The 25,789-nt window shown below is 45.4% G+C and overlaps 1 protein-coding gene across 2 annotated transcripts in view; it reads left to right on the top strand.

The window, feature by feature from the left end:
• Window positions 1-25,789, top strand: part of LOC119654509 (TWiK family of potassium channels protein 7) — a 644,233-nt gene that overhangs the window by 411,058 nt on the left and 207,386 nt on the right. For both annotated transcript variants that reach the window (XM_038059947.1, XM_038059946.1), the window contains one exon: window positions 12,734-13,980. In XM_038059947.1, the coding sequence (XP_037915875.1) occupies window positions 13,797-13,980 (184 nt within the window). In that variant the 5' untranslated portion in view covers window positions 12,734-13,796. The remainder of the gene's footprint in view (window positions 1-12,733; window positions 13,981-25,789) is intronic.

Raw genomic sequence — 25,789 nt, 5'->3', positions numbered from 1 at the left:
CACGTCATCGCTTCATCTTAGGCAGGGCCTGCCACGTCTTCGTCTTCCACCATAGATATTGCCCTGGTGAACTTTCGTGGCTAGATCTTCCTCACCCATACGGATTAAGTGACCCATCCCCACCGCAACCTATTGGGCTACATTTTATCCACAACCTGAAGGTCGTAGTATGGCTCATAAATTTCATTGTAATATAGGCTTTTCTTCTGGGTCGAAGTGGAAGTCTTAAAAAAACATTACTGCGCGAGGTTAAAGCAGTTTGTGGGATTGTTACCTACTCAAATCACCCCACTTCTCCTCCCATATCCCAACGGGACCACCGTGAAGTATTACTATACGAGAAGGGCTCTGGTTTACAACAACAGAACTGAGTCACGCGTCTGCACGCTTTCCGCACTCGTTCCAGTTCCTGCAGCTTTTCCTGTATCGCAGTTACTGTTGTGTTTATTGCACTCCAATTTGCTGCGGAGCTCAGCATTTCCTCCACGAAATTATGGGGTCCGATAACTGCGTTGAGAGCATCGTTTAACCTTTCACTCTCTCTTTCATTCGCAAATCTCGAACATTGAAACATAACATGCTTTGAACAGTCTGGGATTCATCTAATCCGAAACGATGCCATTACTGCCTGTCGAACTTGCCGCGCAAGGAACTGCGTTATGTGGTTACTCAATTCTCTATATTTGCGTTCGACACTTCCCTCAATACGTGGGATTAGTGTATGGGTCCAACGACCTTCTTTGCAATTATCCCATCGGTGCTGCCATATCCTGTACAGCTAGTGGTCCTTCCAAAGTCCGCAGTCACTTCCGCCGGATTCATCCTCCCTCTCCGATAGAGGTAGCCTCATTCGCTAGAAGATCCAAGGGAACCGTCCCCGCGATGACACACACTGCCTCACCAGATACCGTCCTATATGCACTTCACACCGTCAGCGCGATTGTTCGGTATGCCAAGCTTACCCTTCCCTGGTTCACTGTGTTATCCAGTGTCCATGCCCAGACTGAAGCCGCGTATAGCAGAATAAATTTCACTACCCCTGCAACAAGCTGCCGGGGATTAGATTCTGCAAATTCTGCTCCCAAATATAAGCCATCATCCTTGCTAAAGATGAGCTAACCCTTGCTGCCTTTTTACGTGCCTAGTCCAGGTGCCCCTTGATGCTCAACTTGGCATCTATCGTTAACCCTAGGTATCTAATGATCAATTTTGAAATGACCTCGTGATTACCAACCTAGATTTTCACACTGTTGTTTTTCCTGAGATTGGTAATAAGGACCGCCTTCGTCTTATCTTTCGCCAGGTCCAATTTCACAATTTGGATCCATACTTTCATGGCATAGATAGTTTCGCTTGCATACAGTTCCACATTCTGGTAGTATTTCGCAACCTCTCTCTTGTGTGAAGGTGACGAAGGATGGCTCTCCGGACCGGGAGATAGCTTCCTTCAAAGTCACGTATCGTTACAACTTCGATGCTATCGTCCTATCTTCCTTTCGGCCCCCTGTGGTCTTGATCAAGCCTTATCAGAGGACTAAGCTTCTTGAAAATTTCCGGCCCGCCCGCGTACCTCGCCCACCTTAAATGATTCCAACAACTTTACACTCTTTTATCAAAAAGTATGGGGTCTAAAGATCAAGATGTCGGATTTCAAACTGTCTGCCTTAGCATTCCAACATCATGTCATCTGAAACCTGGCTGGGTGACAGGATTTTACATTTTGAGCTCCGCGAAGGTTACTCTGTCGTTCTTTGTGACAGAGACTGCGCTGCCCTCGGCAAGACAACTGGCGGAGGTGCCCTAATAGCTGTTAAGTCCCCTCTCTGTGCCGAAATCATCTTTTTCTCCTCTTCCACCTACGATTCCGTCACTATACGAGTCATTCCCCCAAACGTATGCCCCTTCATCATATCGTGTGTATATTTTCCCTGCCTCAGGTCGCCTTTTCTGTACGAGTATTTTTTCGACAGATTATCAGAGGTCCTAATCGTTTTGTTTCCTTAACTTCCTTTAATCCTCTGTGGCGAGCTTAATCTTCCCATGCTCTCCTGGCCTACCTTCCTTTATCTACGTTCATGTACACTTGTGGCGCCCTCCAGTTTAACCTTTCTAGAAACCACTTAGATCGCACTCTTAACTTTGTCCTCGTTCATGTCCCGTCTTACGTTGTCCCTGACACTCATCATCCTGCTCTCGAGTTCGATGCTCAGATTTCCCGACTCCACTCTCCTGTCGCTCGCAATCCTACCAACTTTCGTAAAGCAAACTTCGAAGGTCTGAGCTCAGTCCCGGCGGCAATCAACTCCTCTTTCCATTTGCGTGTGACCAAGCACTCAACATCTTCTATACCATTTCATCTAATCTTCTTCCTTGTTACGTTTCCTCCTCTCCTAAGTACTTACGCTCTTACCCCGTGTGGTTCACCTTTGAAGTTCACAAAAAAACTACGTGAAAAACGAACTGTGAGGAAGAAGTTCTTATCTTCAAGAAACTATGCTGACTTAGATTTTTTTTCAAATCTCTACTTTCCTCGGTCAAATCCTTAATAGTTAAGTCCAGAAACAAATATTTGACCAGTCTGGAAGACCTACTATAGCGCGGAAACCTCAAACCTTTCTGGTCTCCCCCTGTCCTGCCCAGTTATCCCCTCCGCCCATTAAATTCTCTGGCTCCTCAACTCCCCTAACTCAAGATAGTTAATCTTGTGATTCACTTTGCCGCTACTTTTTCTCAGTCTGCGTTCCCCCTCCTTCTCCGAATCCCTCCCGATATTGGGTACAGCCTGCCCCGCTTCGCGAACCATTCCCCTTCTTATCCCCTATCTTTATCGAGTACCTCATTGGCAAACTTGATATCAATGTCGGACCTAGCTACGATGGTCTTCCAAACCCCTTTTTGCTTAAAACTGGTAAGCACACCTCTCTTCCCCTATCTCTTATTTTCAACAAAAGCCTCGAAGAGAGTCATTTTCCCAGCTTGTCAAAATAGGATCTCATCATCCCCATACACGAAAGTGGTGATCATACGCTTGCCGAGAAATATCGTCCCATTTCCCTCTTCTCCTCCTCTTCCAAAATTCTGGAAAGATATGTCAGCGGCTAGTTGTCTGCCCACTTTGGCCACCACATAGTGAAAGAGCAACACGGCTTCGTTAAGGGTAGGTCCACTGCCCCCAGCTTGCTTGACTTTACCAACTTTGTCGCCAAATGTTTAAATTCACGCTTCTTGCTATTTACACTGATTTCGCTAAAACCTTCGACACTGTAAATCACAAGATACTTCTATCCAAAGTCTCCTCTCTAAGCGTTCCAATACCACTTGTGTTATGGCTTGCCTTTTACCCTTCCAACCGATCCGGTTGCACTTCCTGCTCCATCTCCCCCTCCTCTCGCGTCCTCCAGGGATCTATTCTGGGCCCTTTGCTATTTTTAATTTTTATCAACGACCTTCACTCCCCCTCCCCCTCTCCTTACTTGTCTCTTTTTTACTCCATACCTACGACCTTAAGTTGTTTTCTGCTATATCATCACCTATGAACTGTGTTTCTCTTCAATCTAAATTAGACACTCTGGTTCGTTGGTGCTCGACTAATGGTTTAGCGCTAAATGTTAGAAAGCGGCACTCTATGTGCTACTCCCTAAAATCCTCACCCACTTCTTTCTCCTACTCTCTTAACGGGCACCTAAGCGGGCCTAAATTCCACTCAAGACCTTGGAGTCACTTTCAACAATAAGTTCCGCTTAGACATCCATTGCCTCGAAGTCACCAATCGAGCAGCAAAATTGTTAGGTTTTATACTTCGCTCTTTCTCTGATTTTGACACCATACAACCCTCCTTAGCTCTCTTCAAGTCCCACGTGAGGAATATCCTCGAGTACTGCGTCGTAATCTGGTCACCCTCCCGTAACTGTGATTGTCTTGCCCTTGAAAATGCGCAACATAAATTTACCCGATCCCTCTTTTTTAAGAAGAGCTTGCCACGTGTGGACTACCTTTACCGCCTGTGCTTTCTGAACCTTCCCTTCCTAGAACAGAGTAGATCCTATCTGTATCTGTGTACATTTTTGCCGACAAGAACGAAAGACACTGCGTAGGAAGGCGAAGTTTCTTGAGAATGCGGACGTGGACGTTGTTACACCACCAACTATGGCGACGTCCAGAGAAATTGGACGCAAGGAAGCGAAACTTTCAGTGGAAGGTGAGGACAAGCTGGTTACATAAAATTTAGTTTGACCATTCCGAGCGAAAAGTCTGTAATGCAAAGACAGAATCCCAGCAAAAGGGACTGGTAAAAGTTCAATGAACTTCTTAGCGACAAAGTGGAATTCCCTAGGAGACTGAGGACTCCTTTCGCAATAGAAGATCCATTGAAAACTACTGTGAGGAACTGGAAGGTGAAAGGGGGACTTACAGGCTGTGCAGAGCCCTTAATAAAGATGAGTTGGTCAGGTTGGCCTCTCTTGGAAAACCGGATGGTTCCTTCACGAGCTTGAGAGGTGGGGCTATACAGACTCTCTTGGAAGTACACCACCTGGGAGAACAGATCTCAGAAGTGGGAGAAAGAGAGTTGGTGGTTTCTTCAAACCTTTCAACACGAAGTTTTTGCAAGAGGAATTTGGACACAATGAGAGCGGTTTTTACGAATGAAAAGGCAAGAGCTGCTACACTATCATTTGACCACTTCAAAGGTCTTGAAATGGATGGCATCTACCCCGCGATGCTACAGGAGTCTAAAGGGCATTTAGAGTGACGCCTAAGAAATATTTTTCGTCGATGTTTTCCTGTGGGCTACGTGTCTTCCTCCTGGCAGAAGGTTAAGGTGGTCTTTATACCTAAACCTGGTAAAGATGACTATTCGAATCCAAAGAATTTCAGGCAAATCAGGTTAACATCAGTTTCGTCGAAATGCCTGGAGAGACTGGTAAAGCGGCACATTCACGAAAAGACATTAAGGCCGCACCCACTTACTGAAAACCAGCATGCTTACCAACGTGGAATGTCCTATGAGCCTGCTTTCCAGTATTTGGTTTCAAAGATGGAGGACGCAACTCTGAAGGGCAAGACGCGGTGGGGTGTTCGTCGACATTGAAAGGGTATTTGACTGTGCACCCTTCCAAAAGCTCTGTGGTGTCGCCAGAGAGCATTGTGTTGAAACTGGTGGTAAGTGGATCTATGCAATGCTACCTAACAACGGGAACGACCAAAGGCTGCCCTCATGGAGGGGTGCTATCGCCACTTCTGTGGAGTATGTTGATCGACTCAGTACTAGTAATACAAACTCAAGCTTAGGTGGATGTCGTGGCTGTTCTAGCTGTTGGCTGAGATCTCGGAACGGAGTGTAGAAATACAGAACGCGCCATTGATTTGTTTGACAATTGGCGCCTCAGGCATGGTCTTATTCAGTAAAACCGAATAAAAACACAATGACATTATTTACAAAAAACAGGAAACTTAATGGCCTTTGCCTTTCAGAGATGAGGGGTGAAACCCTTCAACTCTTTGAAGAAGTGAAATATTTGGGAGTTATTCTTGACAAGATGTTTGTTTGGGAAAAACATGTAGAGATAAAGATGAAACGAGCTCTCACATCTTATTGGCTACCTCGACATGAGGACTTAGGCCTCAGGCAGTAATGTGGATATATGTTGCGATCATTAGGCCGATGGTTGCTTATGCTTCCGTAGTGTGGTGGGTTAATTTGAAACAAAAGAGTTTTCGCTGTAAGCTAGCTACACTGCAAAGAACTGTGTGTCTGAGTATAACCGGTACCATGAGCACGGCATCCCCTTTTGGTTAAGCTTCCAGGAGTGGTGTCAGAACAACCATCAAGCGTATTGAGCATGCGTACTCACTGGAGATCTATTCAGTGGATTACAAAGGATGATTGGTTAATGGTGGACATACATTGGGCTTCAAAACAATCTGGAGACGCAGATGGAATCCATTTGTGGATTCCCCGGACCACGCCCTGCTCTACGGGACATGGTAATGAAAGCATAGAATTAAGGTCACGTCGGGGATTCAGCCCAGAAATTTGGAACGCCTCATACGATAGTCTGCTATAACTCGAGATACTTTGTGAATCGCATCAGGTCGAATAGATAGATATTATTGCGGCCCTATTCGCCGCATATACCCCACAAAATAAACCTAGCATATACTGGAAATAGTGAGAGGACTGACCATAGATTCTCCCTAGTTCTGGCGAAAACACAAGTGGTCGTCCTAATTAAAGATCGAGTTACTCCTGTTCCACATGGTGAAATCATAGTCTTGCAGAAGTGGTGGTGGAATATCTTGGCATCAGGACAGACACAAAGATGAGCTTCGTCGAGCAGATTCGAAGCGCCAAGGGCGAGAGGTTTGGGAAGTTGGATGTGTCTATCGTGCTGTCTCGGAGCCAGAAATAATGGTAATACCAGGATTATTCCGATTACTCTAACTGTTGCATAGCTGAAGTTTCTACTCCTCAGAAATGGAGGGGAAATAGGAAATCCGTCCCCTTCAAAAATAGGGCCCCCACTTTCATCAAAGATATTCGGCCTTGGTTCAATCGAAAGCACGGTGAAGTTGATTACTTCCTAATCTAGTTGTTCAGCAATCTTACCTGCACACCATCGGGAGATACAGTCGTTCGAGTGCACTTACTACAAGGATGTGTGTGCATGGTAAGGTGCCTTTTCCATCTGCAGAAGTTTGTGGCACCTCCGCCATTTCCTGTTGGTGGAAGGGTGTTGTAGTGTTTCCCGATAGCATAATTGAGGACATGGTCTAGAGCGGGGACACGCGGAGCAGAGTGGCATGTTAGATTCAAATCAATCGTAAGACGGAAAAGAGGGTTATAATTTGGGAGACGACGGGTTAGCTGAGGATCCTTCAACCACGGGGTGTGTACTCCTACATTTAATAGTCTCAATCTGATGTTATGTGTCAAACCGTTCCGGGATAGTGTTCTGGATGTAGCAAGGACTGCTTTGGCTGGTAGTCTGCCTAAAACAGAAGTCTGATCCTTAGGGCGTGAATGCATTTGCCCTTCTTGCTGTCTGGAACAAATGGCTCAAAAATGAATCTCTCAATGAAACTCCTCATTTTCTTCGGTCATTGGCAAGAGTAAAGTGTTAAAAGAAGGCAATAATATCTACTGCTTATTGGGACAATAATGATTTTGTAAAAAAGAGCAGTCTTACCCGATCCCTGGTTCAGAACCACGTAACCAAACTCACTCTTCCTTTCACTCGAACCCTGTAGGAACCTTGATATTTTCTGACTATAAACATTGTGACATTCTGTCAGCTTTATTGAATTTAGTTGCCATGGCTCGAAAGGACTTAATCCGATTTAGAGGAAACATTCTTCCTCCTTTCGAGGAGGCTGTTCCCCCTTCCCTTTAACGTTTTGTGCTCTTAGAGTGGTTGTACTTGTGTGTAACAAACTATTTACTGATTGTGCCCTTTGATTTGGATCAGCATGTGCAAATGTGTACGTATGTTGGCATATGTATGTCCTCCGAGTTAAAATTGAAATTTGAATGAAAATATTTTCCTTTCGTACGTCTATCAAACATACGTGGTAGATATTCCAGGATGTATGCTTTCACATTCGTAATTTTATGCACATATTCCGAAAATATGAGATACTGTTGCGCATCGTATCTACAATGCAACTTCATTTTTCCCTGGAATACCAATAGCATGTTCGTTTTCTCGATTTTTCTGGAACTTCCTTGCTTCCCCAAATTTATGAGTATACCTACATACTATAGATATACATATATATCAGTATCTGTCGTCTATTCAATGCGTAAGGCAAGGAAGAGAAGTCAAATTGAGTGGAGTGAATCTATTCCCTTTGTAAGTTACTTCCATATATTCGGATGCTGCCTAGCGGAGTCTTTGTGAAGTGGCACGAACAAGGACTCTCTATCGTTGGAATAGCTGGCAGCGTCCCATCTTATAGTGAATATTTTTCTTTTTTACATAAATCTATTAGGGGAACTCAAGCATCGGGAAATTTTCGGTTTATAAATTGACATGCGACATTGGTCTGTGTATCCTTTATTTTGGGGGATTCCGTTAAGTGAAGCATGGGTGAAAAGTTGGCTTCACGGTGACCAAGCTGCAATCAGAGAATAGCAATAAATTTCGGGATTTTGCGGAACAGGCTGTTAGGCTATTCTACCCTACTTAAGAAGTCACTAAACTATTGTCAGGGCAGGTTGACAGAAGCAGAATTTTCATCTGAATTTGGGTAAAGCTAAAATAGATTCTTTTAACACATATGTGGAATACTGTGGGTCCTTTTTTTGATTCCGACCAAGGAAAAATAGACTCAGGGGTCTAACAAAATCGTCTCTGGGATCAATTACTAAAGAACTGGTGAAGGTGCCAAAATTTCTGAGACTTAAATCATCCAAGTCGTATTGCACCGATCTAACATCCCATTGACGTCCTTGCAGTCCAGTTAAGCACTTCAGTAGTATGCTCTTCCACTGAGATCTCACCTGAAGGGCACACGTCCAAGTTTGATTCACGTGAAGGGACCAATCCCGAAGGAGCCTAGATGTCATAAAAAGACAATAAGACATTAAGTCCTTTTTTTAAGGTTTTGCGTAAAACAAAACTTTATTAAAATCGGTTTACTGTCTGTCTGTCTGCCTGTCTGTTTTTTTTTTTCCGGAGGCAGAAATCTTTCAGAGACACTGGTACGTTCCAGCGTATGGGATTTTTACCCATCAAAACCACCCCCCCCCCCCCCCCAAACTCTTGTCGTCTTCCCCGCGGAACCACTACAAAGTATTTCGTCGCGTGGTGGACACGGCTCTAGCCTCTCTCCCTTCGCCCATCTATTGCATTCGCAATCGCGCCTTCCTGGCCTCTACTGCATCTCTTAATCTGCACGGAATCCGCCCTACCGCGTCGTTCATTGCATTCCCACACTACTGCCATGGAAGCATTTTTCCAATTATATTTTCCGTTGCTAGTGTTCCTCCCAACGTTTCCTCTAGGCTCTTCCTTTTCTCAGCGAATCTAGAACAATGGAAGAAAATATATTCCGGGTTCTCCGAAATACCGTCGCAGCTGGTACAGCTGGGTGAGCTGTCCAGTTTAAACTTATAGAGATATTTACGGTAACTGTCATGTCCCATGAGAAACTATGTGAGATCATAGCTTATCTCACCATCCATTCTCTGTGTCCACGTCTTGATGCTGGGAATCAATTTGTGGGTCCATCGACCCTTTTTTGCCTATTTCCACCGTTGCGGCCACCTGCTTAAAGATTCTTCCCTTTCTTCGGCGTTTTCATTTGCCGATCAGAGGAAGAATCAAATCCATCATAGGTACGTGCCATCTTATCGGCCAAAATGTCGATCGGCATCATTCCGGCTATTGTATCGATCGCTTCGTCCGAGATGGTTCTATAACTACAGCACACTCTTAGGGTGATCTTTCTATACACCGCGCTCATCTTTTGCAGTATGCAACGCAGTTGACCAAATTGACGGTGCGTAAAGCAGTAACGATCGCAGATATCCTCATTTCGGATGTGATCTAAACGTGTGACGCCACTACTTCAACGTAGCATCTTCGCCTTGCGGTAATGGAGACGAAGATGCTACGTTGGACTAGCGGCGTCACACGTTTAGATCACATCCGAAATGAGGATATCGGCGATCGTTATGGGGTTGCACCGATCGTGGAAAAGTTGCGAGAGAGGCGTCTTCGATGGTATGGTCACGCAATTCGTGCAAACGAGAATTCACTTGCCAAGATTGGTCTGAACATCGAAATCGATGGTAAACGACCAAAAGGCAGACCTAAGCAACGGTGACTTGATACACTGGATGGGAATTTGAAAGCCTCGAGATTGCACCCAGATCAGGCATTCAAGAGAGCCAAATGGCGAAGCCGATCACGACGAGCCGACCCGGCTTGTGAACGGGACAAAGGCTGAAGAAAAAGAAGAAAACAGTATAGAACTCACTCCTCTAGCTATAAGCAGTCTACGAGCGCATCGCGGGCCTCCAATATTTGATATCATTCTTGCCAGGGCCATACTAACATTGGACGCTTTGGTGCAAACACTTTGCTTGAAATTCTGCCTCGCCTCTGTCATAACTCCTAGGTATCTAATTGCTGGATTTGAAGTGATGATATGCTTCCCCATTTTGATACGGGCAGTGGTTTCCTTACGCCGGTTCGTAATAAGCACACTGCCTCTGTTTTATCCTTCGTGAATGCAACACCTGCATCTTTCAGCAACTTCATTATAGCAGTGATTGGTTTGTCCAAGGGTAGTATAGGTCCCAAGGCAAAACATGGATTGGTACCCACGATGGAGCATAAAACCTGGGAAACGCCTGCTGAACCAGCAGCTCTACTACCAAACCCTATCTCCACCTGCACGTAGTCACCGCTGAGAGCTCTTTCCTAACGAAAAGTTGCAGACGGAGAAGGATGAAGGCGAGTCTCCCGCGCCTAAAAACGGAACAAATTATACCAACTTGTCCTCCAGATTGAGAAAATCAAAAATTTGACTGGCGGTTTCGTCCAGGGCAGAGGCAACTCATCAGACGCTGCCTCACCTCTGCCCTGGGAGCAGCGCGACCGAAAGTGCCAACAGGTGGAAAGACGCTCCCTTTTATCATCGCAAAAACACGACGTTCAGAGAAGTCCAATGTCCAATGTCCAATGTTCCTTTTTCAGACAGAAGGTATTGAACTATCTTTGGCTGTAGCTTTGTATAGTCTGGATATTTCTGTGGTTTCTTCTATTCCTTCACAGAATTCCGTGAAGCTGTTCCATTTTGCTTCTTTAAGCACGCTGTTATACGCCGATAGCGCATTTTTGTTTATCGTCCAGTCTCTGATTTACTTTGCCCGATTGAAAAGTTTTCGGGCTTCGGTTCTCCCCCTGGCTAGGTTTCTGTTCCGCTAGGGTACATCCCTTGTTGACTTGACTCTCTTAGCCGGACAGCTGGCCTCTTATGTGTCAATGGCGACTTTGCTGAGGCCTTTCACTTCTGTTTCCAATTCCAGGTGGCTTGAATAAGAGTCACAACCCTTCGCCCTGCGATTCCTTGCTATTCTCGTTATTTCAGAGTCGTCCTCAATGTCGCATCTAATAATTCTGTGATCCGACATAGAGGGCTCATCTTAAACCCTTCAGAAGGCCTAACAAGCCCTTGTTTCTCGACTTCATTTTACGTGCGTTTTTCGTACAAAAATTTCGGCCCTTGGATTTCCCCCCTGTTCTGAAGCTGTGAAACGTCTCTTAATGTTACTGTTGTTTGCTTCTCATCAGATTGCTTCCCAGAATATAATCAGCATCGGAAAAAACATCCCCATTACTTTGGCATTTCAAATTATGCATTCTATAAATATTTAACAATGTGGTTCCGAGTATTCTGAATATTCAATATTACCAAATTAAATCCTTCCCCAACTCAGCCCGCTATTCCCATTCCAATTCGTCCTAAGCATAATTATCTTTTGAACTGAATTCAAACTTATTGTGGACTCATCCTAACACAAACGCCCATGCAAGGAACGACATTAAGAAAATGGGAAAACCAAGATAACCAACTGAACTGTTGGATAACATCACGTGCTCTTTAGCATTCATAACCTGACCTCAAATTATAGCATCAAAACTATAAAATTAACAAGCGAATGTACACACGAGGAGGAGCATAGCAGCGAACCTAGTGAGGGGTGGGAACGGTAGATACACATAATATCTTCATCTGAGCAAACACTATCTGAGACACCATTGTGGGCGACGAGCAAGACTCCTCAATACTAGGACGAGGAAACATAACTAGTTATTTGAAAACTTTGTCAGCAACTTTGAAAATATCGCACTCCTTTATTTCTCCTCGTCCTTGGCCCATCCATTGTGTAGTGGATTTTATTCAGTTGTTCCTCCCTTTCCCCCGGTCGGGTTCGGGCACTGACTTAACTTTTCTAAGAAGTTTAATCAACCAACCGCAGAATTATCCTTACAAGCATCCAATGTTGGAAGGCGGCTTCCCAACCCGGGGCATTTGTTGCTGTTCTCAATGTTTTCTTTGTCCTTGGATACAATTTAATGGATCAAATGAGTCGGATATAAACGCTAAAGTGTACTAAGGAGGCAGGGACGATATTAAACATACTTTCCTTGTTTGCTTATGTCAATTTAAGGATTTCGTTCGAGAAAACTATTTTATGTTTGCTGAAAGAAAGAGGAAGGAAAGGAAATGTTTGGATTGGAAAATTGAATTCAATGGCCTGGCAAACGTGACGTATTTGGATGGGAAACTACCTAGGACCTCGCTCCAGGACACCCAGAAAAACAATTAAAATAAATTCAACATAATTATGTCCTGGGCGCAATTTACCATGAAAAGGACGAAAAAATAAGTGGAAACTCTGAAAGTGAATTTCAGAGAATGTTCACGAGCACGCGAAAAAACAATCACCTCATTAAATGGAGTTGCATTGCATTTTCCAGCAGACAAAGAGTCGCAATGAGTAAGCATCCCTGCTCGCTCTTTGAAGAGCCAACCTTTGACCGTGCTCGTTCGTTTATTTGTTTTTCGCCCTTGCCCATTACCCCGGAATATCATCGCACCAAGGTGGATCTCAAAGCTTTAGCTCTAGCCTTCCGACCCACCTACCCCCCAAGCGCCATATCCTCATGTTATTAACAAAAATATGACTTTCTTATATGAATTTTTTTCTGCTTCTTTTCAGAAAGTTTCCTCAGAAACGAGAGGTTTTTCCTATCGTCCTCATCCAGAAGTTTCATAATACCACCATATGTTGCTATAATCCAAGACTACAGACATTTTCATGCTGTCCAACCGGGAGCAATATAAGAAAACGTGCGCAAGGTCACAATCAACTGGATGGCACCTCCCACACATCCTGCACGCTAAGCAAAGTACAATATGCACTTAAATTCAACGAGCACCTCATGCAGGCACAAGGATTATGTCTAACGAGCATAATTTGAAATCACGACAAGCAACAGCGACAACAAACTTATCAAAAACGCCATCAGCATAAGCTTGAGCACAATGAGAGCAACAATAACATCAGCACAATCTCGACCATCACCAGGATCAACAACGACGTTGATGTCAATGCAAGCGTCAAGGATACGTATCTAAATTGAAGATATATGCATCAAGTCCGTACCCACTCGAGTACAGGGTACCGCACAGTAGACCGTCATAACAAGCACCACGTCTCTTCAGAAGTTCCACTGGTTGCAAAGTACGGTTGATTATGAACAGGAGCTGAGCAGGAGCAATAAAAGGAGAGCGCCAATATATTGGCAAGCAAATATTATTCACCCAGGCGGCTTGGCTAGCAGGACAAGGAGGGGAGCAGGACGACAGCGAACAGGCTACGTAGTCAAATTCAGCGCTCGCTAATGAGGTGATAAGTTCTGATTGAGTGCTACTCGCTACCCACCATTTGCCTCTCCTCCCCCCGAAGTACCAATTCACGGCCACTTTTACGGCGCTTCCTTGTCTATCCTGGCATTCCGCCGTCATGCAGCACTAACCGCTTTTCAAACAATCAACATCTCTCCCCCGAATTCCATACGACCCTGAATAGCCAGTGAATGTGTTCGTAAAGTGATTTCCACCTGGTGCCGCAGATTTTCCAATCAACTATAAAATGTCCTCTCAGGGACCGTTCGATCCGATTTCAATTAAACGGATGACAGACGGAATGTTTAAAATGAACAAAAAGTAACTTCACACGTTTATTAGTTGATTTATCGGGAAAGTGTTGATTTGTTATTATGAATCAGAAGAAGACACCATTGCAAATAGTGTCATCATTCACGGATATAACATCGTCATCGTCGAGTCCTGCGAGTCCTTCAATGTGTTTTCCATCGCCAAAACGAAACGAAAAGCGCGATCTTCGTTCTGGATTGTGCGGTTGTCAACGGGCCCCAAAATCGCATTGTATATCAGCAATTGGTAAGTGGAAGCTTCAATTTAATTATAAACTCATATAATAGCCTTTTGTTGACCAGTTAGGCTTTGAACAGGATAACGATGGGAATGGATCTATATCTAGTTAGCTCTACTCCATAATAAAATAGTAAATTCACAGGGACAGCTCCGGAGTTTTCCTTTGTCATGCGAAGAGCTCGTCAGGATACTTTGTTAACATCAACAATATAGTCCTGAGAATGCCACCTCTGGTTTACTATAATATTAACCTTTTCGAGTCCTGGAGAGTGGCTGCGGATTTTTGACAAAAATGTACTTCGGAAAAATGATAGAGCAATCTATGCAGTTTAGTCGAGTCGCTGGTGTCCTTAGTTGTTAAGACGCTCTTCGGCAGGGACGGAATTCAAATATTACTTTTTGAATCAAGTTTGATAAACCTGGAGCACCTTCAATTGATGGGAAGGTGGTTCCTTATTACATGGTTAATCCATTTTACACCACCTTACTCATGAGTCTTACCCCATTTGACCCCATTTGCCATACCTAAGTCGCCCCGGTCGACTAATTCTAATTTTCTGCCTCTATCTGCCTCGCTTAATTCCAGTGTGTCCATAAAAGATGGTATCAACCCGATGACGTCCGCTAGCCTACTGAAAAATCCTCCATCCGAGGGACAAGTTCCCTACGCAACATCGGATGCGCTACGAAGTTCTGGCGTTTATCCAACAGTCGCTACATTAGCACCACCGCACGCTTCCTCCTGTGTATCATCGACGCCCGTCACCGCTGAACCGCAGGCCCTTCCGACCTCATGTCGTCCGAGCGGCCCCCAATTGAACGTCGCCTCGCCACCGAAACAGCTGTTCGTGTCAAGGCTAGCGTACTCCACTACGCCCGACGAAATTCTGGCCTATATCAGAAGCAAAAGCAACTCAACTTTGTCACCTCTTTCCTGTGTGAAGCTGACGAAGGATGGCTCTCCTGACCGAGTGATAGCTTCCTTCAAAGTGACATATCCCCATGACTTCGATGCTAGCGTCCAATCCTCCTTTCGGCCACAGGGGGTCTTCGTTAAGCCTTATCAGAGGTCTAAGATTCGTGAAAATTTCCGGCTCGCCGCCTGCCTCGCCGAACTTGAATGATTCCAATAACTATACGCTATTTTATCAAAATGTAAGGGGTCTAAGGACCAAGCTGTCGGATTTCAAACTGTCTGCCTTAGCATTCCAACATCATGTCATCTGCATGTCAAAACCAAGCGTAAACCCACTAAGTTCAACTTCCGCAAAGCCAATTTTGACGGTCTGAACTCAGCTTTAGCGTCTTTCAACTGGGTTCATTTATTAAGTAATTCATCGTGTGCTCAAGCTCTTAACACCTTCTACAATATCCTCTCTGATCTCCTCTCCTGTTATGTCCCTTCTTCCCCTCCCTGCCTACGTTCTTTCCCAACTTGGTTCACAACGGAACTTCATATTAACATGCGCTTGAAACATACACTGAGGAAAAAGTTTCGGACTTCTAAAAATGACGCCGACCTTGCTCACTTTAAAGCTATACGATCTACTGTGAAGTCAATGGTCAGAAAGGCGCGTAAAAGGTACCTATTGAGCGTCGAAGCCGCCCTTGCCCGCGGTAACTTAAAGCTCTTTCGGTCTCACGCTCGCAACTCTCGTAATCCAACTCATTCTGTCCCTTCTTCTATCACCTTCGCTGACTCCACTGCAAACTCCCCACAACAATCCTGCGACCTTCTCTGCACCTACTTCTCTTCAGTGTTTTCTCCCTCGAGCCCTTCACCCTCTACACCTTTCATAACCACAGACTCCTCCGAATCACTAGCCATTCCTCTCCTTACGCCTTCCTTGGTTGAGTTCCTCATTGGTAACCTTAACCCCAATGTCGGACCTGGCCCCGATGGGCTTCCTAATCTCTTCCTCCTTAACTGTAGAAAACACATTTCCCTCCCCCTGTGTATAATCTACAACAAAAGTCTAGACGAATGCTACTTTCCCCGTCTCTGGAAAGAGGCCCTTATCATTCCTATCCTCAAGAGCGGAGACCCTTCCCTTGCTGTGAACTACCGCCCCATTTCCCTTCTCTCCTCTTGCTCCAAAATCCTAGAAAGATACGTCAACGACTGGTTGACCGCGCACTTCGGTCACCTCATTGTCAAAGAGCAGCATGGTTTCGTGAAACATAGATCAACGGCTTCAAATCTTCTGGTCTTTACCAACTTTGTTGCTAAACGCTTGAATTCACGACAGGAGGTACATGCTGTTTATACTGATTTCTCCAAAGCCTTTGACACCGTTGACCATAACATTCTCCTCTCTAAACTTTCTTCGCTAGAGTTCCCTCCCTCAGTCATCTCCTGGCTTTCCTCCTATCTCTCATACCGTTCCTGCAAAGTTTCTTTTCATGGTCACTCATCTCGTTCCTTCTCTCCTTCCTCTGGTGTTCCCCAAGGCTCTATACTTGGCCCGCTACTCTTCCTGTTTTTTATCAATGACCTCGCCTCCATCCTCACCTGTCCGTATTTGCTTTACGCAGACGACCTTAAATTGTTTGCCTCTGTTTCCTCTCCATTGGACTGTGCTCTTTTACAATCCAACCTTGATAATTTAGCCTGTTGGTGTTCGGTCAACAAGCTAACACTGAATGTCAACAAATGCCACTGGATGCGCTATTCCCTGAAACCCTCCCCATCATCCTTTTCCTATTCTCTCAGTGGTCAACCCCTTTCACTACTGACCTCCTTCAAAGACCTGGGTGTAATATTCGACGATAAACTTCGTTTCAATTCCCACTTCGTTGACATCATCAATAGAGCTTCCAAAATGTCTGGTTTTATCCTACGTTCCTCGTCCGACTTTACCTCAATCCAGCCCTCCTTAACACTCTTCAATTCCCTTGTCAAAAACATCCTTGAATACTGCTCTGTAGTCTGGTCCCCCTACCGCATCCGTGACGGCCGCGCTGTTGAAGCTGTACAACGCAAATTCACCCGGACCCTCTTTTACAAAAAGAACCTTCCACGGCTTGATTATCCGTCACAACTCCGCACCCTCAATCTCCCCTCCCTACAGCAACGCCGTATTTTCCTTGATATGTGTACTCTTTTCAAACTCTGCAATGGTCTGATGGACTGCTCCGCCAACTCGGATATTACTCTCCGTATCGCCTCGTCTCATGACACGTAATGCGGACATTTTTGATGTGCCCTTCGCCGAGCTCGAGATTTACTTTCACTCTCCGATCCCGAGGTTTTGCCGGTCGTACAATGCCCTACAGCTTGGTTCATTTGACTCTATGTCCCTCTCTAGCTTTAAGCGCAAAATATGTCATTTACTTGGTCCTCCCTCTGAGGACAATATGTAATAAGAAATTTACTTTCTGTGTATTGTCCTCATTAAATAAATAAATAAATATTTCTGAAACCTGGCTGGATGACAGAATTTTAGATTCTGAGCTCCTCGAAGGTGACTCTGTCTTTCGTCTTTCGGACTGCGTTGCGCTTGGCAAGACAACTGGCGGAGGTGCCCTAATAGCTGTTAGGTCCCCTCTCCGTGCCGAAATCATCTTTTCCTCCTCCTCTTCCTCCTACGATTCTATTACCATACGTGTCCTTCCGCCAAACGTATGTCCCTTTATCATATCGTGTGTATATTTTCCCTACCTAAGCCCGCCTTCTCTGTACGAGGATTTCTTCGACAGATTATCAGACGCCCTAACCGTTTTGTTTCCCTCACTTCCTTCCATCCTCTGTGGTGACTTTAATCTTCCTATGCTCTCCTGGCTCGTTACACCAGGCCTTCCCTCCCTCCCTAATAACTTAACCCACCCTTCCCTTCCTCTATCCACTTTCATGTACTCCTGTGGGGCCCTCCAATTTAACCTTTCTTGAAACCACTTAGATCGCACTCTTGACCTTGTCCTCTCTAACCTTCCTGTACGTTATCTTTCCCAATCCCTTCTGCTCCGTCTTACGTTGCTCCTGACGCCCATCATCCTGCTCGCCAGTTCGATGTTCAGATATCCCGACTCCACTCTCCTGTCGCTCGCAAGCCTACCAAGTTCAACTTTCGTAAGGCGAACTTCGAAGGTCTGAACTCAGCCCTGGCGTCAATCAACTGGGTCCCCCTGCTCTTTCCATTTACATGTGACCAAGCACTCAACACTTTCTATACCATTTTATCTGATCTTCTTCCTTGTTACGTTCCCTCCTCTCCTAAGTGCTTACGCTCTTATCCCGTCTGGTTCACTACTGAAATTCACAAAAAACTACGTCAAAAACGGACTGCGAGAAAGAAGTTCCTGTCTTCTAGAAACGTTGCTGACTTAGTTTTTTTCAAATCCCTTCGTTCCCCGGTCAAATCTTTAATACGTAAGTCCAGATACGAATATTTGTCCAGCGTGGAAGACTCACTAAAACGCGGAAATCTGAAACCTTTCTGGTCCCACATTCGCAACACCCGCTGCCCCGCCCAGTTATCCTCTCCGTCCATTAAATTCTCTGGCTTCTCAGCTAACTCCCCCCAGCGATCTTGTGATTTACTCTGCCGCTACTTTTCGTCAGTCTATGTTCCTCCTCCTTCCTCCGAATCCCTCCCGATAGTGGATGTAGCCTGCCCCGCATCGCCTACCATTCCCCTTCTTACTCCTATCCGTGTCGAATACCTCATTGGCAAACTTGATGCCAAGGTCGGACCTGGCTACGATGGTTTTCCAAACCTCTTTTTGATCAAAACTGGTAAGTCCATCTCCCTTCCCCTATCTCTTATTTTCAACAAAAGCCTTGAAGAGAATCATTTTCCCAGCTTGTGGAAAGAGGCTCTCATTATCTCCATTCACAAAAGTGGCGATCGTTCGCTTGTCGGGAATTACCGTCCCATTTCCCTCCTCTCCTCCTGTTCCAAAATCCTGGAAAGATATGTCAGCGACTGGTTGTCCGCCCACTTTGGCCAACACATAGTGAAAGAACAACACGGCTTCGTTAAACGTAGGTCCACTGCCTTCAACCTGCTTGACTTTACCAACTTTGTCGCCAAATGTCTAAATTCACGGTAAGAAGTGCATACCATTTACACTGACTTCGCGAAAGCCTTCGACACTGTAAATCACAAGATACTTCTATCCAAACTCTCATCCCTAATCGTTCCCATACCTCTTGTTTTATGGCTTGCCTCTTACCTTTCCAACCGATCCTGCCGCGTCTCTTTTGACGCCTGTACTTGCCGCTCCTTCTCCCCCTCTTCTGGCGTCCCACAGGGGTCTATGCTGGGTCCTTTGCTATTTTTATTCTTTATTAACGACCTTCCTCCCCTCCTTACTTGTCCCTGTTTGCTCTATGCAGAGGACCTTAAGCTGTTTTCCGCTATATCGTCGCCTATGGACTGTGTTTCCCTTCAGTCTAACCTGGACACTCTGGTTCGTTAGTTCTCGACTAATGGTTTAGCGCTAAACGTCAAAAAGTGTCACTCTATGTGCTACTCCTTAAAATCCTCACCCACTTCTTTCTCCTACTCGCTTAACGGACATTCCTTATCCTGTTTAAATTCCACTCAAGACCTCGGAGTCACTTTCGACAATAAGCTCCGCTTTGACACACACCCATCGCCTCGATGTCATCAATCGAGCAGCAAAATTGTCAGGCTTTATTCTTCTCTCCTCCTCTGATTTTGACTTCATCCAACCCTCCTTAGCTCTCTTCAATTCCCTTGTGAGGAATACCCTCGAGTATTGCTCCGTGATCTGGTCACCCACTCGTAACTGTGATTGTCTTGCTCTTGAAAATGTGCAACGTAAATTCACCCGTTCTCTCTTCTTTAAGAAAAGCTTCCCTCGTGTGGATTACACCTCCCCCCTCCGCTTTCTAAACCTTCCCTTCCTACAACAGCGTAGATTCTATCTGGATCTATGCACATTCTTCAAACTTTCCTCGGGTCTGATGGACTGTTCCGCCGCAGACGAGATCTCCAGCCGTCCTGCGTCTTATAACGCACGTAGCGCAGACATTTTCAACGTGCCCTTCGCAGAGCTCGAAGTCTACTTTCATTCCCCGATTCCCAGGCTTTGCCGAAATTATAATGCAGAACAGCTTGGTCCTTTTAACTTCCCTACTTTAAGTAGTGTTAAACGTAGGATAAGTTTTTTGCTTTCTCCTCCTCCTGAGGACAATAATTAATTGGAATTCTCTCTGTTTGTTGTCCGTTAATTAAATAAATAAATAATAATAATAATAATAATCGTTGGCGCAACAATCCATATTGGATCAGGGCCTTGAAGTGTGTTAGAGCACTTCATTCAAGACCGTAACGGTACACTAGGAGGCAATGTGGTCAGCATTGCGCTCGCCCGAGATTATTACCCTGATTTGACTCAGGTACTCATTCACAGCTGAGTCGACTGGTATCCGACGTCAAGTCACGATACGAACGGCTCCTTTTCGAGGCGAACAGCCCCTGGATAATTTTTAATGAGAAGGTGGGGCACGTGATCTGGCTATATCAGCGGCTTATAAATTGTTCCAACGCGATTCTATAGGCACTCCGCTACGGGTTTACGTCCGCGTCCGAGCAGAGCTCCTTAAAGCTTTTCCACTCGCTCTGTTGAATGGCGACCTTGAGGGTTCTGTCGGTTTCCTTTTAGGCTGGCTTTGTTTGGCCCTGATCGATTTTACTACTACGCTCTGAGCTGCTCATTGGACTCGGTGGCAGGCTGATCAAAAGCTGGCCAGTTCACAATCTTTCGCCATATCTCCTCTTACCTCTTCCCTAGTTCAGTTCCTCATTGGTACAATACCGTTAATGCTGGTCCTGGTCCCGACGGGTTTCCTAACCCTATTCAAACTAGCCATGAAGCCCAAATTCCCATCTCTCTCTTTTTCTAATCTTCAACGAAAATATCCAAGAATGATGCTAGCATCAATCTATTGTTTCAAACTTTCTGGTCTTTACCAGGTTCGGTGCTAAATGCCTCAATTCATGGCAGACAGTACAAGCTGTTGACGACGATTTGTTCGCAGCCTTTAATGCCATTGACCACAATATTCTCCCCTTCAAACTCTCCCCACTTAACTTACTTAACTGATCGCGGAGGGGATCATCTCTTGGCTTTCATCCTGCCCAGCATGCAATTCCTGCAGAATTTCTTTCCATGGATATCCATCGTTATTATTGCTGCCTTTAAGGTTTTCTGTAAATCTGGGGCAGCTCAGAAAACTGTAACAGTTGGATACTCTTCGGTCTAAATCTCGGTGTAAAGATCTCCAACCCTTTTAGAGACCCCTGGAGGATCCACTAGAGGAGCTTTAGTCAAGCTATTAAGATCAAACCGGATGCGCAAATTGTCAGCATGGACATGAACAACGAGCAGGAGTCAAAACTACAAAGATTCGTGCCCTGCTAAATAAAACAAGAAGACATCGCCACCATGATGGAATGGAAATTTGTCCAGCCTCAGGAGAGTGATCAGGGAAATGTTCGGAATCTACTACAAGTGCAAATCCTGGCAGCCATACAAGGACTGCCTGAAGAGGTATAAGCCGGTGATTTGGGAGCTACCACCCATCCTTTCTTTAAAACTCAGAAGGTTCTTGGGCGGAATCCTCTGATGAGACTTTGATGTTCCTAATTCAAAACCTTGCCTGGAGGATATGCAGTAAATGGAGTCATCGACCGAAGATGATGGATGGACGACTGCTCTTTGGTTCAACCCATCTTATCGTACGGCTCTACAATAGGGTTCAGAAAAGCGCGTGTTTAGGTGCCACGGTAGCTCTCAATGCGTGCAATACTGTCAGACTACGCGGGTCTGAATGTTGGACAGCGAGTTTCACGAGAAACTCTACTATGGAAATTTCGACTAGGGCAAAGGCAGTATTCTTCAAAGACGGTGCGTGGATATCCTCAACCAGAAGCACTGGTCCATGGTTGAGGCATGATCCGGGCTCCAAACGCAACATAGTTATTCTGGCCGACAGTCAAATGACCAATAAGGCGTCATATTCATTGACGGCATCCTTGAGGCTAGTGGGACATTGATGGGACAACAGTCTCAAAGTGACCCTCCTCTGGATTCGCGATCGTGGGAACATAAAAGGGAATTAGCGGGCTACCAGATTGGCCAGACGGAACAATTGGCAGTCTATTGGTGGGCATAGTCTGCGTGCCGCTGGTAGTTGTCAGAAGCGAAATCTACTCGTGCTACTACTACCTCTCGAATAAAAACCTGAAATGGGCTTCTCCTTTGGGACAATATGGAACGGTTTTTCAAGCCGAAGTTTATTCGATCCTAAGGGCGGAAAACTGGGTGATTGATGAGCGGTTGAAGGGCAAGCGCGTCGCAATCTGCAGTGATAGTCAAGCTATATTGAGGGCGTTGAGTAGTCTTTTGATCACATCGAAAACCGTTTAGGAATGCAGAAACCGTTTGAACTACTATGGGTACCTGGTCACTGTGGGAGAAGGGGGGGGGGGAGGGAAATGATCTGGAATGCTTTTGGGAAAAGGGTCAATCTCCCCAAGGCCGAACCGGAACCAAAAATTGTATTACCAGTAGCATTGGCTAAGTCTGTCTTCAAAAACTGGGAACAAGCTTCCCACAATGATAGGTGGCCTAAATGCTACTTGACACACCAAACTTTTCGAAAAGCAGAAGGACTTGCAGGGGTATTCTGGGTATTCTCACAGGCCATAATTCGCTTGCTGGACATATGTTCAGAATAGGAATTATTCAAGATGATACGCGTCCCTCCTGTAATGAGGAAGGGGAATCCACGGAGCATTCTCTTTAGCGCTCCGCTGAGTTCGTGGTCTTACATCCTTGATACAGAGACCCCGTCGGCAATGTTACGCTGTATCTCTGACCCGGTGCAGTGAGATGGCGCATATTAGACCGAGAGTTCTCTTTGCTAATCCCCGGGGGTTGATTTTTTTGAGATTAGGATAATATTCTCGGAGATATGAGGGCCTATTGTCTACGCTGCTCTTTATTTAATTTACGGACAACAAACAGAGAAAATTCCAATTAATTATTGTCCTGAGGAGGAGGAGAAAGCAAAAAACTTATCCTACGTTTAAAACTACTTAAAGTAGGGAAGTTAAAAGGATCAAGCTGTTTTGCATTATAATTGCAGCAAAGCTTGGGAATCGGGGAATGAAAGTAGACTTCGAGCTCTGCGAAGGGCACGTTGAAAATGTCTGCGCTACATGCGTTATAAGACGCAGGACGGCTGGTGATCTCGTCAGCGGCGGAGCAGTCCATCAGAACCGAAGAAAATTTGAAGAATGTACATAGATCCAGATAGGATCTACCCTGCTGCAGCAAGGGAAGGTTCAGAAGGCGGAGGCGGGAGGTGTAATCCACACGAGGGAAGCTTTTCTTAAAGAAGAGGGAACAGGTGAATTTACGTTGCACATTTTCAAGGGCAAGACAATCACAGTTACGGGAGGGTGACCAGATCACGGAGCAATACTCGAGGGTATTCCTCACGAGGGAATTGAAGAGAACTAAGGAGGGTTGGATGAAGTCAAAATCAGAGGAGGAGCGAAGTATAAAGCCTGACAATTTTCCTGCTCGATTGATGATATCGAGGCAATGGGTCTCAAAGTGGAGCTTATTGTCGAAAGTGACTCCGAGGTCTTGAGTGGAATTTAAGCAGGATAAGGAATGTCCGTTAAGCGAGTAGGAGAAAGAAGTGGGTGAGGATTTTAGGGAGTAGCACATAGAGTGACACTTTCTGATATTTAGCGCTAAACCATTAGTCGAGCACTAACGAACCAGAGTGTCCAGGTTAGACTGAAGGGAAACGGAGCGACGATATAGCGGAAAACAGCTTAAGGTCGTCTGCATAGAGCAAAGAGGGACAAGTAAGGAGGGGAGGAAGGTCGTTAATAAAAAATAAAATCAGCAAAGGACCAGAATAGACCCCTGTGGGACGCCAGAAGAGGGGGAGAAGGAGCGGGAAGTACAGTCGTCAAAAGAGACGCGGCAGGATCAGCTGGAAAGTCAGTGTAAATAGTAAGCACTTCTTGCCGTGAATTTAGACATTTGGCGACAAAGTTGGTTGGTTGGTCAAGCAGGTTGGCGGCAGTGGACCTACGTTTAACGAAGCCGTGTTGTTCTTTCACTATGTGTTGGCCAAAGTGGGCGGACAACCAGTCGCGGACATATCTTTCCAGGATTTTGGAACAGGAGGAGAGGAGGAAAATGGGACGGTAATTCTCGACAAGCGAACGATCGCCACTTTTGTGAATGGGGATGATGAGAGCCTCTTACCACAAGCTGGGAAAATGATTCTCTTCTAGGCTTTTGTTGAAAATAAGAGATAGGGGAAGGAAGATGGACTTACCAGTTTTGACCAAAAAGGGGTTTGGAAGACCATCGTAGCCAGGTCCGACATTGGCATCAAGTTTGCCAATGAAGTATTCGACAAGGATAGGGGCAAGAAGGGGAATGGTAGGCGATGCGGGGCAGGCTACATCCACTATCGGGAGGGATTCGGAGGAAGGAGGAGGAACATAGACTGACGAAAAGTAGCGGCAGAGTAAATCACAAGATAGTTGGGGGGAGTTAGCTGAGCAGCCAGAGAATTTAATGGACGGAGGGGATAACTGACCAGGGCAGCGGGAGTTGCGAATGTGGGACCAGAAAGGTTTCAGGTTTCCGCGCTTTAGTGAGTCTTCCACGCTGGACAAATATTCGTTTCTGGACTTACGTATTAAGGATTTGACCGAGGAACGAAGGGATTTGAAAAAAACTAAGTTGGCAACGTTTGTAGAAGACAGGAACTTCTTTCTCGCAGTCTGTTTTTGACGTAGTTTTTTGTGAATTTCAGTGGTGAACCAGACGAGGTAAGAGCGTAAGCACTTAGGAGAGGAGGGAACGTAACAAGGAAGAAGATTACATAAAATAGTATAGAAAGTGTTGAATGTTTGGTCACACGTAAATGGAGAGAGGAGGGGGACCTAGTTGATTGACGCCAGGGCTGAGTCCAGACCTTCGAAGTTCGCCTTACGAAAGTTGAACTTGGTAGGCTTGCGAGCGACAGGAGAGTGGAGTCGGGATATCTGAACATCGAATTGGCGAGCAGGCTGATGGGCATCAGGGGCAACGTAAGACGGAGCATGAAGGGATTGGGAAAGATAACGTACAGGAAGGTTAGAGAGGACAAGGTCAAGAGTGCGATCTAAGTGGTTTCTAGAAAGGTTAAACTGGAGGATGCCACAGGTGTACATGAAAGTGGATAGAGGAAAGGAGGGGTTAGGTCGAGTTATTAGGGAGGGGGGGAAGGCCAGGAGTAATGGGCCAGGAGAGCATAGGAAAGTCGCCACAGAGGATGAAAGGAAGGGAGGGAAACAAAACGATTAGGGCCTCTGATAATCTGTCGAAGAAATCCTCGTACAGAGAAGGCGGACTTAGGCAGGGAAAATATACACACGATATGATAAAGGAACATATGTTTGGCGGAAGGACACGTATGGTAAAAGAATCGTAGGAAGAGGAGGAGGAGGAAAAGATGATTTCGGCACGGAGAGGGAACTTAACAGCTATTAGGGCACCTCCGCCAGTTGTCTTGCCAAGCGCAACCCAGTCTCTGTCACAACGAGAGACAGAGTAACCTTTGAGGAGTTCAGAATCTAAAATCCCGTCATCCAGCCAGGTTTCAGAAATGCAGATGACATGATGTTGAAATGCTAAGGCAGACAGTTTGAAATCCGACAGCTTGTTCCTTAGACCCCTTACATTTTGATAAAATAGCGTATAGTTATTGAAATCATTCAAGTTCGGCGAGGCAGGCGGGCAAGTCTGAAATTTTCACGAAGCTTAG

This window comes from Hermetia illucens, chromosome 4, assembly GCF_905115235.1.
Source record: "Hermetia illucens chromosome 4, iHerIll2.2.curated.20191125, whole genome shotgun sequence".
Taxonomy (NCBI): Eukaryota; Metazoa; Arthropoda; class Insecta; order Diptera; family Stratiomyidae; genus Hermetia; species Hermetia illucens.
The sequence above is the reverse complement of the archived record's forward strand: the minus strand, read 5'-3'. Positions and strand labels throughout refer to the sequence as shown.